General features: G+C 37.6%; 1 protein-coding gene across 5 annotated transcripts in view; it reads left to right on the top strand.

The window, feature by feature from the left end:
• The window catches only part of ZNF385D (zinc finger protein 385D), a 705,866-nt gene that overhangs the window by 676,077 nt on the left and 14,538 nt on the right, over positions 1-15,251 (top strand). For 4 of the 5 annotated variants that reach the window (XM_014537585.1, XM_005863642.2, XM_005863641.2 and 1 more), the window contains one exon: positions 10,758-10,991. The exons of the other annotated variant lie outside the window; for it this stretch is intronic. In XM_014537585.1, the coding sequence (XP_014393071.1) occupies positions 10,758-10,991 (234 nt within the window). The remainder of the gene's footprint in view (positions 1-10,757; positions 10,992-15,251) is intronic. 5 annotated transcript variants of the gene reach the window in all.

The following is a 15,251-nucleotide window of genomic DNA, read 5'->3' as shown; positions in this document are numbered from 1 at the left end:
AAAAATATTTGGCATTCTACAGGAATAGAATGTCCAGGACTGATCATCAGAGATAATACAAATTTATTTTTTAATTAATTCTCAAATGGTTTATTCTTTTTTAAAATATGTTTTTATTGATGTCAGAGAGAGGAAAGGAGAGGGAGAGAGAGAGAGAGATAGAAACATCAATGAGAGAGAAACATCCATCGGCTGCCTCGTGCATGCCCCTTCCTGGGGATTGAGCTCATAACTCAGGCATGTGCTCTGATCTGGAATCAACCTGAGATCTCCTGGTAAAGGGGCAAAGCCTAGCCAACTGAACCACACCAGCCGAGTACAGATGGTTTCTTGTTCAACATAGCTCTCTCTTAAAAGATACTTATCTTCAAGTATTTAGTTAAATTGTGGTTGGTAGCGCTAACCAAGACTTTTTTTTTCTGAGTATATACACAGAATAAATAATTAGATTTGAAGATTTTTAAATAATGTCAAAATAACTAGTCTCTTAAATGAGGCCTAAGGAAAATAAAAATGTTTATTCTGCATCATTTTACATAAAAGAGAGATGGACATTGTTTTCAGCGTTTCAATTAGTGTTTTGATGAAATGGTGATACACTTACAACGAATATATTCTCAAGAAGGAAAAGAAAAATACGCAGTGTGGTGACTTTGTGCCGGAGGCAGTCTGCTGTGGCTTGGAATTTCTGGAGGTGTGGTGATTTATGGAAATAATAGGAGAGATCATTTTAAACCTGTAATTTCATGGAAATCTGGTTTATATGGTTTCTGCATGTAAGGAAGGAATCCTACCATTTTAGAAATTGGTCTTTCGGTTTCACTGAGAGGCATCTGCTCCAGAATTTTACTAGTTTCGAAGCAATTCTATTAATTTTTCAGCAGCCAACCTTTCAGTAAATAACGAGTAAAATTCTTATTTCTCCTGTTCTATTTTGATGTGCACATTTTTCCTTAGTTTTATGTGTCCTCCAAATCTTAAACTTCTTGGTTGGAGCAATTAACATTACATGGAAACAACCAGTTTGAGGAGAAAAATTTTATCAAAAAATCATTATACGATGACTTGCCTCTTGTTCTCCATTCTGCAGAAAGAAAAAAAATAAATTGCTGTTTGGGGTAAAATAACTGGTAGTTGGATTCTTGAGACTATGCAGTTTATAGTTTAAGTGGAATACCTAGAAGTTGTTGAAAGGTTGTCATTTAAAAAATACATGTTTTCTCATTTTTTAAGAGCCCTCTCTTTTGCATTATTTCTCTCGTCTTTGCCAACCATTTCTCATAATTTGTCCAGTAGAACTAACTCCCTGAAAATGCCTTTCTTGGTTACCTGAATTTTTAAAAAATAATTCAGATGTCTGAATGTGACAAAGGTCTGTCAGTTACATCATGGTACCTTTCTGTTGCTTTAAAAATTCCCTGCATAGTTAATCTGTGAAACACCAACATTGTAATGAAAATTGCTAAGTAACTCTTACTATGTTTGAATTTACAATAAAATGCCTGAGACCAGATGGAATAATGCTCTATACTATATCCACAATAATACCTTATCATTGTGCCATCTATTATGGAAGCTTGTTTTCTTATCTTCAAGACAGCTCTAAGGTACAACAAAATTGAAGAATTGACAATTATTATTTTTTTAAAAATGTGTTATATGGGCTGCCTCACAGGCTACTACAGCAAGGATTTGTATCCTAAGTGGCATAGCATGACTACCTCCACCTTCTTAATTCTCTACACATAATCTAAATTCACTATTATTCAGAAGGCATGTTCTCTCTCACTTTGTGTTCAAGTTCAATTAGTAAAAGCTTTCAAGATTCATGATCTATCATGTCATAAACGTTAGTAGTTAGATATTATGGAAGTTCAGGGCACAAGGCAAACCCTTACTTAAACACACAGCCAAAAGCAAGGAGACGGTTACTATAACCAGATAAACTACCAAAGGCAATCACTGAAAAACCATGCCATGACTTTTTGCCAGATTTCAAATCTAGCTTTCAATACACAGGTCTTCTCATTGATGAAATGGCAGCTGTTACTGTGGCATGCAACACTTTATTTCCTCTGAAAGCTCTTGGAACAGGGGAACTACCATTTATAGATTCGAATAGACTTTTTTTTTTCTTCTGCCTTACTAAAAAAAAAAAAAAAAATCCCTATTAGCTGCCTAAAAAGGCAGTTTCCTAATCTAGGGGCATCCAAGTCACTTAAAATAGCTTTGGAATACACTGATTTTCTTTTTGTCTCCCCCTTTCTTTCCCTTTTGTACTATTTATCAGCAAATTTTCAAATTCTGAAAAAACTAACCCCTTGGTACTTCGCAATGGCATGTCCACTCAATTAACTCTCAAAGCCTAGTGGTCTTGCCTTCTGATTAACTTAGCTTTGAACTAATCTGCTTTGAATTAATTTATGTTCAGAGGGGATAAAGAATACATTCTTTGAGCGATGTAGGAAACAAATTCTCTTAGAAACATGGACTCCAAGATACAGAGAGAAGACTGTATTCTCACAAAAGAGCTTCTGGTTTAACTGCTAAATGGAACATTAAATAAGTAGTTATTTACTTCAGTTTCAAGGATCTGTGTCTTCATCCTTCCTCATTTATTATTACATATATCTCAAAAATGCATCTTCTGATAGAAATGGTTCATTGCATACTTGGGTAGCATTGAAAATATTTTTTAGAGAGTTGTCTTCTCATTTATTCCAAACTCCTACCTACAGTAAGAACTTGACCTGCCTTGCCGGGCACTTTCTCTGTTTTAGTACTGAAAGTTCCATGTCTCAGGAAGTCACTCAGTCACAGGAAAAACAAGAGCCCTTCATTTCCCATTTTGACTTTCCGGACTTGCTCTCTGAGTGACATTATAGCTGTAAGTCTGAGACCTGTTAAGGTAAACCAGATATTAATAGGCAGACCTGTCAATGGTGGTTTTCAGCACAGCAGCAGAAGCAACAACTGGGCTCTTGTTGGAAATGCATATATTCAGGTCCCAACCCAGACCTAGGAATCACAAACTCTACAGGCAGGAATCAACAATCTGTGTTTAGTAAACCCCAAGGTTTAGATTGTGAAGTGTGCAATAATAGCAGTATCTGATTCACAAAATTTTCCAACATCTTGGCCCCACATCAGTGTTGGGTGTTGTGAGAGCCAAAAGAGCACAGTGAGAATAGAGGGAGAGAAGCAGAGTTTTAAAAAATATTATGAGCCCTGGCCGGTTTGTCTCAGTGGATAGAGCGTCAGCCTGCGGACTCGGGGGTCCCAGATTCGATTCCGGTCGGGGGCATGTGCCTTGGTTGCGGGCACGTCCCCGGTGGGGTGTGTGCAGGAGGCAGCTGATCGATTTTTCTCTCTCATCGATGTTTCTAGCTCTCTGTCCCTCTCCCTTCCTCTCTGTGGGAGAATCAATAAAATATATTCAAAAATATATATATTATGAGACAAAAATGAGTAAGGTTGAAAACTTAGGGTAGCAGGTCAGAGATTTGCTATTTCTATAGCCATGCCAATTTTCAGCTAAGTGTCTTATGGGGATATAATCTCAATTTTTCAAAGGAAGGCAAATGCCTAACAGAACATATTTGTTGACAGAAGCCTCAGTATTTACCAGTTAGCAAATAACTAGCAAGGTCAGTTCTAGTTGTGTTATGGAGGATACGTATACTATAGGAGTAGGGAGTGTAATCCCTATTGACTTTCAGGAACTCAAGCTCCAACTGGGTAAGATATTAGAGATTGCTGAGGTGACTGTTACCAACCAAGAACACCACTGGGGTATTAAGTATGAACCCTTACACATAGCTGTCAAGACTTCTGCCCTAGAGTGAGGCCCTTCTTCTAGACTTTAAAGAAAGGAACAAGGGCAAGTTATCTGGTAAAGGAAAAAATAAGACTAGCTGGGATCATCGTATTTCTCCTTAAAATAGAAACCTGGCCTTCTGAGGGAGAAGCTCAGTCAAGTCATGTGACCAGAGTCCCTGAACCATGGTGGAAATGAGCAGTGTTTGGGAGCACAGGCACTGTGTCCCTAGGGAACCTTTCGAAACTGGCCGCCCACAGCCCATGGAGAACACAGAGATTGTGCCACACACAGGATTTCATACACACACACACATACGCAGATGCTAAAACTTAACATTTGGAAAGTTTCTATAAAACTTGGTGGCTTTTCTCAAAATGATAATCCAAACATATGGCAAAGCCAGACCTGCATGTCTACAAGGACAGGTGCTGTCCTGACTTGTCAAATCACATGATCCTCCTAAAAATGGCCAGTCCCAATGAAGCTAATTGGTCCTGGCTTCAAGAGGGAAATCCAAAAGTTGAATCTCCCTTTAAAAAAAAAATTAGGCTGTGTCTCAAATATTTGTCATTAGAATAATTTGTTTTTTAGTCTGTGTGTGGTGTACCTGGCAAAAGTGAGTGCAAGAGATAACTGTTATCACTGTGTATGAATCTATACCTGACGTAATTGCCTCAAACAAACCATGGATTGGGCAGCTTTAGAAAGCATCTCAAAAGTTGCAGTTCGATATTTTTGTTTTCTAAGTTTTTTGCAATCTCTTGCCTTTCTATAATTTCTAATACATGTGAGATATGAGAAATCTAGTTCAAATGATGTAAAAGAAGAAAGAATTACTCACCTGATCCCTTAGGACATTAACAGTTTTATTCAGGTCACTGTAGTACAGAATATGCCACTTGATTTAAAAAGTACAGTGATTCACTTTTTGCGTGGCTCAGAGATGTGATAAATCAATTCAAAGTACAATTATTTTTCTAATATTTTCTAGTGACACCTCCTCTTGCTCATCCTCCTCAAAGAGAGGAAATCCATATCCCTTCCATTCCTATTATGTGAGCGAGCCTTTTCACTCTTCAGTATACAAATTATAGCATGTTTATTTCTTCACTGCCTGTGATTAGCACAGGGTCTGACGCATGAATATTCAATAAGGACCACCCCAAAAGTTTCAGGACCAAGACAAGAGTACAAGTGGATACCATATGCCATATAGCATATGCCATATAGCTAAGTATTTACAAGTGATACCTCAGACTTCACCTAGCAGCCTCACAGCCTGGGGATCACCTTTGTGACCTGGATGATAAGGAATCTACCCTGCTGAGCCAGTCCTGAGTCCTAAAAAGTGGTAACACAGATCAACAGAGACCTGTCAGAAGGTATTTGAAAAGCAAGTGCATTTGGGTGGTAACTAGACCCAGTGAAATTGGGTAGCCTGCTGGGGGAGGTATTCATTCTCCCCAACCTCATTTTGTGGGTTCAAGATTACCAGGCAGCGTGAAGTACTCCCCATACCATTGCAGTAGATGGAGGGAAGGAATACTTGGGGGGACTTTGTTCCTTAGAGAGGATGCAGCCAAGTTTGAACAAACCAACCTCCTTCTCTGGTGTCCACATAGAAGCTGTGACTCCTCCCTCTTCTCAATACACACAAAGCCAGACAGGCACACGCACCATCAAAAACATATGCATACAAACACCCTCAAATATGTGAACTCTGGCCTTTGGGGCACCCGGTTCAGCCCTCACTTTCCTTTCCTATAATTCCCATTTCCTCACTTAGTTATTGAACTTTCTAAAAACCTTTTACAAGATTAAAAAAAAACACAATAGATTTTTGTTTCAGTGACTTGTGATTGATATGTGGAGCCCTCGTAAGTACAGAGCCTAATGCAGGGGTCACTTCAGCCTGAGCCTACGAGTGTGTTACTGTGCTGAATAAATGTTGGTTAAATTAAATGAAATCCATAGGAAAGAAACCACCAGTAACAATTTCTAAAAGTTTGTGATGTGTGTGTGTGTGTGTGTGTGTGTGGTCTAAAAGCACCTTTTTATTTTTCAAAATGGCAACATATTCAAGAGGAATCAGCTGTTTTGCTTACTTTCTAGCAAACATGGGTGAGACTTCAATTCATACAGGCAAGAAGGACATAAATCGTATATAATTCTGAGTCTTCAATCTATAGGAAAACATGATGAGCATCTGGGGGCTATACTATTAATTCTTATGAAATAGGAGAAAACTTAACTCATCTCTGGTTCTCCCACTTAGGTTATGAGGCCCGTAACTAAGAGAATAAATTTCTTATCCAGACCATGTCACTTGGCTGATCTATTTTATTATCTGGAATTCAAGTTGTTGGTATTTTCTGGAATCCTTTCCTATGCTTTGTGTGTTTTTTTGAAGGTCTTTACAATGTTTTCTTATAAAGATGAGAACTACAACTGGGCCACTCTGCATGCAGTCAAGTTCCCTTTCATTTTCAACTAAGGCCCCGTTCCACGAAGTATTAGCTGTCTGTTTTCATGCCAAAGCCAAATTTCGACAGTTGCAATAATGAATATTTGCTCCTGGGCACTGGCAGAAACATAACCCAGAAATGCAAACCCAAATCATCTTAAACCTTTCTCTTCCCACTGAACTGCACCCATTATTCCAACTCCCTGTCACATAGATTGTTCCAAGAGCCTCACTGGTTGACTAGTGCAAAGAAATCTGAATCAGCCTTTGGGAAACATTAAGAAAAGTGAATTATTTTTCTGCTTTCTGATCTTAAAAAGAACAGCAAAGAAAAGCAAAAGGTGCAGTAAGGAAGGCCTGTGGTTCACACTTTATCATTTCTCACAAGAGGTTTTTTGAGGACTGTAGGTTTTCTCTTTCCTCCTCCTAAATGGATTCCAGCAACTTAAATACTTTAACATAAATGGATGTTTAGACATATGTGATCGACTCTAGCTCGGACCATGTTTAGTTTCTTTTAAAGTCAAATTTTGTCTTCAAACATGCATAGTAAGTCATGACCAATGTGAATTAACTGAAGGGAAGGTAGTTTATGCTTTTTATGATAAAAATAAAAAATGTAGCAATAAAAATAAATGAAGACCATGTGCTTCTGAGCCAGACTGTCTGAGTTGGTATCATTGTGCTAGAGACTGAAGCTCTGGCATTGGGAGGTTCCCAATTCTCTCTGTACCTCAGTTTCTTCTCTCAGATCAGGATGCAAATGGCATGCACCTCTTAGGTGTTTGTGAGGATCGAATGAGTTAACAACTGTAAATGCTTTAAAATTTCTTCCACAATTATTCTCTATAAGCCATTTACTCTTTTCTCTCAATACATATGTATTGAGTTCCTTTTCATGCTGATTAAGTTTATTGTTATTATTTAAATTCATAATGAGATGTCTCATAAACCCCTTTAATGTCGGATGGACATTTATTGGCCTTCTCATTCTTAGTGACTTAATATAGAACTTAGCACAAAATAGCTGCTTAATAAATGTTTATGGAGTGAAGTTTGAATACATAAGTCATTGCGGTGTAGGATAACAGGCACTAACAGGGGTGGGCAAACTTTTTGACTCGAGGGCCACAATGGGTTCTTAAACTGGACCGGAGGGCCGGAACAAAAGCATGGATGGAGTGTTTGTGTGAACTAATATAAATTCAAAGTAAACATCATTACATAAAAGAGTACGGTCTTTTTTTTTTTTTAGTTTAATTCATTTCAAACGGGCCATAGTTTGCCCACGGGCACTAGGAACTGGAAGATGCGGTGTTAAATCCCATTTTCTCCCCCAGAGCTCTGTGTGACCTTGGGAACTTTACTAATACAAAACCCAAAAAACTTATACTACAGCTTCTGACTATGATCTAAGATCCCTTCTGACTGTGATTCTACAAAATAACAATGATACATTATTGACTGGCTATAATTCCGTTTTCTTAAATTTAATAAATTTTTAATAGTTTTAGTTTTATCTAAAATATGCAAGAATATTACAGAAGGTTCTAGTGTTCTCTGCACCCAGTTTCCCTTCAGTTAATATGTCACACTATGGTGAATTTGTCAATGAGTGGATTAGGATCATTAATAATTGTTAATTTAACATACCATATTAAGGAAAATCTCTTTGCTATATGTAATTTTTCTATTCAATTTATAAAATATGTAGTTTGTTCTCTTTGAATTCAGCATAATCTTAAAATATATTTACCTTAAATATTTTTGGTTATTAAAAAAGTCCCCCTCACCACTTATAAATGAAAAGAGAAAAATCTGTCTTGTTATAACTGTTCGTAGTTTTTTCCAATTTACTGCAAACTGATAGTAACAGATCTGGGCTCAGCTATGTGGTCTAAAGGATGCAACAAAGTAAAAATGCCAGAAGTTAAGCGTTTTGATACTAATTCCCCTAAGCCCGTCTCAAGCAAGGGACTTGCCTTAGGAAATGTTAATGCTTCACTAAGCCCTAGGCATAGAGAATCTGGTGTCTCTATCTTATGGGGTCTTTGATATAAATGTACATTATCCTCTGGGGTTAGGAAAGACAATAGTGTAGCTGTCACAAGGGTTGGAAGATCCATGGTTTTGTTTATTCTATACTTCTGTTAGGAATTTCACTCTAAATAGGGAAGTCGGCTTAGGATTGTTATGACCCATGCAATGTACAATTTTCAGGTCAAGAGTAAAATAAACTTGGTCAATTCAAAGGAAAATTCATTAGAAGCAGGATATTAATAGGAATATTTTTACTTAGATTTAAATGAAATAACCATAGTATCATATTCTGGCTGCAATATGTGGCCACACCAAGTTTCAATATCTCTGTATTTACAGTTATCACTCCCTATAGAGCTGAACATAAGAAAAATGTGGTGTTTGTGACCTTACTATGACCTTATCACTATCATGGCCAAGGTCATCTATCACTCACATTTTCTTTTTTTCAAAATCCCTGATTTCTTTGTTTCTTGAAACACTTTGCCCTGGTTTCACCATATAGTACTGTGTGACCCAGAGACATTTCCTTATCTTCCAGATTTCCTTGCTTGCACAGGTTTGTTTGAAGATTAAATGAAATTATGTATAGAAAACACTTAGCAAATTAACGGGCCATTTGTTACTTATTTACAGACACATGCCTATGCTGTCAAACAGTCATTTCTGGTTTATTGGAAGCAATGAAGGGCTACTCGACCGTCTTAAAGTAGTCATTGTATTTTATGCCATATCTAGGTTCTCAGAATGATTTTCTGGCTGTTACCTGATATTGTAATTGTAATCAGGAACCTTATTAGGCAAGTGAAAACTAATGAGGAAATTGACCTCTTCATGTGCAAAGGAATAAATGAATTCTGGTGGCAAAATTTGGTGTCACAGTAATTTTATTTCTTTTTCTCTAGCCATGGGAGACTGATTTTTTTTTTACATGGTTGGTGGATAATCTCCATGACACTGAAGGAGGCTTACTTGATGATCTTAGCAGCTAAAATAAGCGATTAAAAGTATGCGAAGCGTCAGGCAAAGGAAATAAGATCCAGATGAATTGTTTTATAAAACAGCCCTCAACAAGACCTCATTTATCTTCTTATTGACTACTGTTTCTGACGCCAAGAAGCCATAATTAATCTCACCTATATCCCCACCTCTGTACCTGGATCAAAGAAGTATCCAAGTTAAAATGCATCCTGTAACTAATCAACTCTTGATGGTGTGAGCTAACAAGAAGTAAACATTTCTGAGGACATTTCATTGCAGGCAGATCACTGTCCTTTATAGCCACCACCCAACCCATTTATCGTGGACTTCGCAGCTTGGCATTAGGTAGCGACCACCGCAGCATATGGAATGAGAAACAGTTGCAAGAGCAGCTGTAACTGGAGAGACAGTCTGGGAATATTTTAAATAGGAGGTTAAGAACCAGGCAGCAGGGAAGCAGAGTAAGTAGGATAAGCATAGAAAGGATATGAGCACAGAGCTTATTCGAGGTGTGTTGTTGGATATGCAAATGTTGCTAACACCATGGTCATTGGCATGTTTGGGATGAGAACTGTGTGTACCCAATTGAAGTTAAGACAAGGTAGTTTCACTTTAGAGCTTGACCTCTCAGGATTAAGAATCAACCTTTGAAGCCACAGGGTTGTAGGGTTACAGTCGTCATCAAACTCTGGAAACTATTTGACATTCACATGGTGTGACCAGTCTGTGAATGCCTTGTAAAGAGTGGCCATAATGTTTGAATGCTATGCCACAAACTTCCCAAGCAAAGCCTGGGACAGGGTATGAGTGTAATAAATAGGCCATACTAGAATCCCCTTTACTTGTATATTGATGATTTTTGTACTTGGTGTTAACTCTTTGTAAATAGGGCGATGATTTTTCTAAACTATTGTTCCTGACAAAAGATATAATCATCAAGGTTCCATTTTTTTCTTTTTCTTTTGCACAAGCATGTACAAAAGTATCAGTGCTTATTTTTTAAATAAAGAAAGAAATGTGAAAGGAAAATAGAAAGACAAGTAGTAAATCAAAATACAAATATCTTTTAAGTATTTATCCCCTTAAAAAAAAAGCCATCTGTGTAGAAATATATGTATACAAAGTATAATACATTGTAAAGATTATTTTGCTAATGCCAAATGTGAACCACAGAAAGTTGTGGGTATATTTATTTACACCCTAGAAAAAATGTAAAGTGTATTTGTATATATTGAAGAATCATCAGAATGTTGTATAGCAATATACAAAACGACATGTGGTCATCTCTGTAAATTTCCCAATGAGATCACTGACTCACAGCTGACAAGCAACACTTGCTAGCTGCTCTTCTCAGTATTAGCAGAATGTAATATTAGCAATACATTTCCAAATAGGGAAAGATAAATACCACTGTTTTTCCCTCTTTTTTTCTCTGTGCTATTTTGAATGCAGACAGTACCACAGGGACACCAGCAATATCAACGACGACAACTGTGGAAATTCCCAAAAACAGTGTTATGACAACTGAGATAACCTCTAAAGTGGAAAAAAGCCCCACAACCGCCAGTGGCAATAGCTCATGTCCTTCCACGGAGACTGAGGAAGAAAAGGCAAAACGGCTCCTTTACTGTTCGCTATGCAAGGTTGCTGTCAACTCTGCCTCACAGCTGGAGGCGCACAACAGTGGTGAGATGCAGCTATTCTTTTTCTGTCTCCACAGCTTGGCAATTATCTTCCTCCGAATAGATGAGATCTTTTGCAGCAGGGGTTGGAGAGGTGGCAGAAAACTGACAATTACTACATGCAATTCAATAACCATTAAAAAATAAAAATGACATGCAACGTATCATGTACATGGGGTCAAGGGAAGGTTTCCAAGGCTCCTGTGCTGTGTTGTACATGTGTTTATGTGTGTGTCAGGAAACATAAGGGGATAAAGTAAAATATAATTCTAAAGCATAAGTTTTGCATTTATTTGATTTCTAGATGGCTAAGTACTTCCACGCATTTGCTTCTAAATTAAGTTTTCTAAGGTTGTACCATTAACATAGTTGCAAATTTGGGTTGGATAACTTCATGTCTGTATTTTTGGTTATTACAGTTTTAATCTATATGACCTGGGAAATTAAACTTAAGAAAGTGTCTATTATGGGCAACCATTGAGGTGTGATCTTTACATGTAATATTTTATTTACTCATTCTGACAACCTGAAGATACTAATCATCGTATTTGAGGCTCAGAAAAGGTACATGATGACTTAAGTGATGGAACCATGATTTAAACCCAGGTCTTGCTAACATAAACTCTAACTCCCATATGTCATAATAGAAAATATTGATAAGTCAGGATGAAATGCTTTCTTAATATACTTTTATCTCATCCATCTGTAATATATCCATATCAAGATATTATATATCTATAGCTATACTTATCTATCTAGATATATATTTATGTAGGGTCTATCTATCTAGATATAGATAATAGTGTGTTTATTTATTTAGTTACTTAGTTATGTCCTGCCTGAGATTTTAGCCAGCCCTTTGGCCCAAGATCAACTTTTCTCTAAAAGACTGGGTTCATTGCCAGGACTCTGTCAGCAATTACAGTAGAAAAAGAATCACTTGTGAATTATACCCTGAGTTAATATTGCAGCTGTATTTGACTGAGTCATTGACCAGTCATTGTGCTGCACTGGTAATAGTCAAGTATTGACTTCAAGACTCTAAGGGAGTAATTGCAGATGGAGAACAATTCCTTCAGCACTTCCCTTCCTCCTGCATACCACATCAGCTGTAGTCGAGGAGAGTTCATGAGTTCAAGGGCTGAGAAACACAGTAAAGCATCTGTCCCCTGCCAAGCCGGAATCTATACCATTAGATTTATCACCTGTTTACTCATACAAATACATCCTTCCTGGATGCAAGGTAATTGGGAGAGCATAAACATCAGTGGAAGACCATGTATTTCTCAATTGCTTTTGATCATTCTGCATAGTAACAGAGGAACATTCATTTTGAGGAGGGGCACAAACCATAGTCTTTGAGTCTGGAGTTAATTCATCAAGAATTTGGATACCGTTTCTGAATTCTTCTCAGAAACATCTGATTAAGAAGTAAATGGGAATTATTTATTTGATTATATCACATCAGGTCGACATTTTTCATATTGCAATTCTATAGCCCTCAGCTCTGCTTTGTGTGTCAGAATTACCTGTGGAGCTTTTAAAACACATTCACTTGTGGTGCTTTAAATATATGTAGATATATACACTTATAGATTGGATATGAATATTGAATATGTTTATATAATATATACATGCATTTATATTTTTTAAAATATATTTAAAATATATTTATATATAAAAATATTTTTTCTATATGCAGGGATTCTGATCTATTATATATCCAGGGCCTGTAAGGTACAGTGTTTTGGAAAAGAAAAAAAAAACAATGTGGTGTAATCGGAGCTGAGAAGCACTAAAGCGATCTCATCTGAAAATTTAAGGTGGTGAATGTGGTTGTTGCCCCTACCTGACTCCCTTTATTGGGGTATCTCCCCCAAACCTTCAGCCTAGTCAGGGGACTACAGTCACGCCCCTTCCCTCCAGGCTCAGCATGAGCTTTTGTACCCCAGAATTTCCTTTACTAGGTCAGAGAGCTTCTTCCAGGGCTCAGGCCTAAAGTTCACCCTAGACTTGGATGAGTCAGCTGTGACAGACTGGAGGTGGCAAAGAAGAAAGGACAGATGTTAGATGCTCTTCGACCCTGTTTTGGGTACCATTTTTGAGCTCCAGATTCAGCTCTGTTATTTGTACCTGCGACAGTGTGGGGAGGCTCTGGGACTTCCTCTAAATGAAGACAAAGGTGAATGCAGTCTTGTGTTCAGACAAGTGCTACTATCATCCTGGTGTCCTGCGTCTTTCCCATGGGGTCTGATATGGGGAACCCACTGAGTGAGTGGGAAGGAGAGAGGTTCTATGTGTGGCACTCTCCTGTTAGGAATGGGAGCAGTCGTTGCAGGACTTAGTTTAGGATTATTGTGATGTATGTCAATTTGGGTTCCATCAGACTCTGAGACAAGGACTTGAAGGCACATAGTTTTTAGGGGAGGTGAAGGAAGCAGGTTAGGGGAGTGGGAAAAGGAACCAGGGAAGGGAAGGTGGCCAGTGCAGGGCGCATCACATAGGCAGCTATCAACATGGGCAAGTGGAGCTGGGCAATTAAAATCCATACACTGCACAGCTGTTTTAAATATAACAACTTCAAGTAGTCACATAGAATGACATAACTGAAGTAATTCAAATATTGTATCTTCATCTTCACAATCATGGTACTATCATTGTTTATTCATAATCTATTGTTTTCATAAAAAATTATATAGGCCTGGCCCGCATGGCTCCATGGTTGAGTGCCGACCCATGAACTAGGAGGTCATGGTTCTAATTTATTGAGCCTATAGTAGTGCCAAAAATAGTCTTTAAAACAACAAATGCACTTAAGACACTTCAGTAGAGCATATAATGTCTTTTTTTTTAGAGCTGAGTACACTGAGGCACAAAGAAATTTAACCACACAGCTAATGATTGACACCATTCCAGAGCCTGAGCTCACAACTCTCTTTAAAAATATTTGTTCCTTGAACTTTACTAATATCTAATATTTCAGCTCACCTTCACTGATCATCTACTATGTGCCAGGCACTGAGAATAAGAAAATGAGCAAAACCAGGCTTTCAAGAAGCTCATGTCTAGTTTATGCTTCTGTATTCAGAATAAAATATGGAAAGACTCGTTTCATCAGGAGATCTATCATTTCATGTTTCAAATAAAAAACTCATTTAAGCCAGTCACCTGAGGCCAATGTTCAAATCATTATTATTAAGGCCCAAAGAGTATCTTCCAATCCTATTCAGCATCTTCTACAATACTGGTCATACTTCTGTTTGATTGAAAATAAAGATAGAAATTCTCCCATCACAATTCTGCCTTCTTTTACCTTTATACAAATGATAAAAAAGAAACAACAACAACAATTCAGACTCATACCTCCTACATGTTCCACATCCATGTAAGGGATATTTTGAGTACTAAAGCTGTACTAATATGGTAACCACCAGCCTCAGATGGCTATTTAAATTAAAATTAATTGCAAATTCACTTTCACAGTGCCTCATTTCAAGTGTTCAAGAGCCACAGATGACTAATAGCCACCATATTGGACTGTACAGATACAGAACATTTCCATTACCACAGAATTTCAATCAGACAGTGCACTAGCTATAAGTCACAAATAGTATGTTTGGGGGATTGTGATATGCAGTCTCTTGCCTAATAAAAATATTTTTTTTGCATACCTGTGAGTATTCAGGGTTTAATTATTTCAACCTGGTGACATCTCACTGATTAAGAACCAGAAGGGGTGACCTCAGAGTTGTGTCAAGATGAACTGTCTTGCTGTGTACTTTTCTATGCCTGTTCTTGCGAAAACCAAGTGGAATGTTTGACCCATATTCTTTTTGCTACTCATGCCTAATATAAAGTCATTGACGTTTAGAACATTTCAGAAAGTTTACACCTGAAAATGTGTCATAACCGAGGACATGCAGCTTGCAGATGAGAGGTGGGCAGGCTTTTGCTTTTCACTTTAAATGCTTTTTGAATTTCCTACTAAGTTTTACTTCCATAGAAAATAATTTTAAAAATTAAAAACAAGACTAGTCTACTCAGCCGGTGTGGGTCAGTGGTTGAGCATTGACCGATGCACCAGGAGGTCACCAGTTAGATTCCTGGTCAAGGCACATGCCCAGGTTGTGGGCTTGGTCCCCGGTGGGAGTTGTGCAGGAAGCAGCCAATTGATGATTCTCTCTCATCATTCATGTTTCTATCTCTCCCTCTCCCTTTTCCTCTGAAATCAATACAAATATATTTTGAAAAATAACAACTTCAA

Source organism: Myotis brandtii, unplaced genomic scaffold (assembly GCF_000412655.1).
Source record: "Myotis brandtii unplaced genomic scaffold, ASM41265v1 scaffold18, whole genome shotgun sequence".
Taxonomy (NCBI): domain Eukaryota; kingdom Metazoa; phylum Chordata; class Mammalia; order Chiroptera; family Vespertilionidae; genus Myotis; species Myotis brandtii.
The sequence above is the reverse complement of the archived record's forward strand: the minus strand, read 5'-3'. Positions and strand labels throughout refer to the sequence as shown.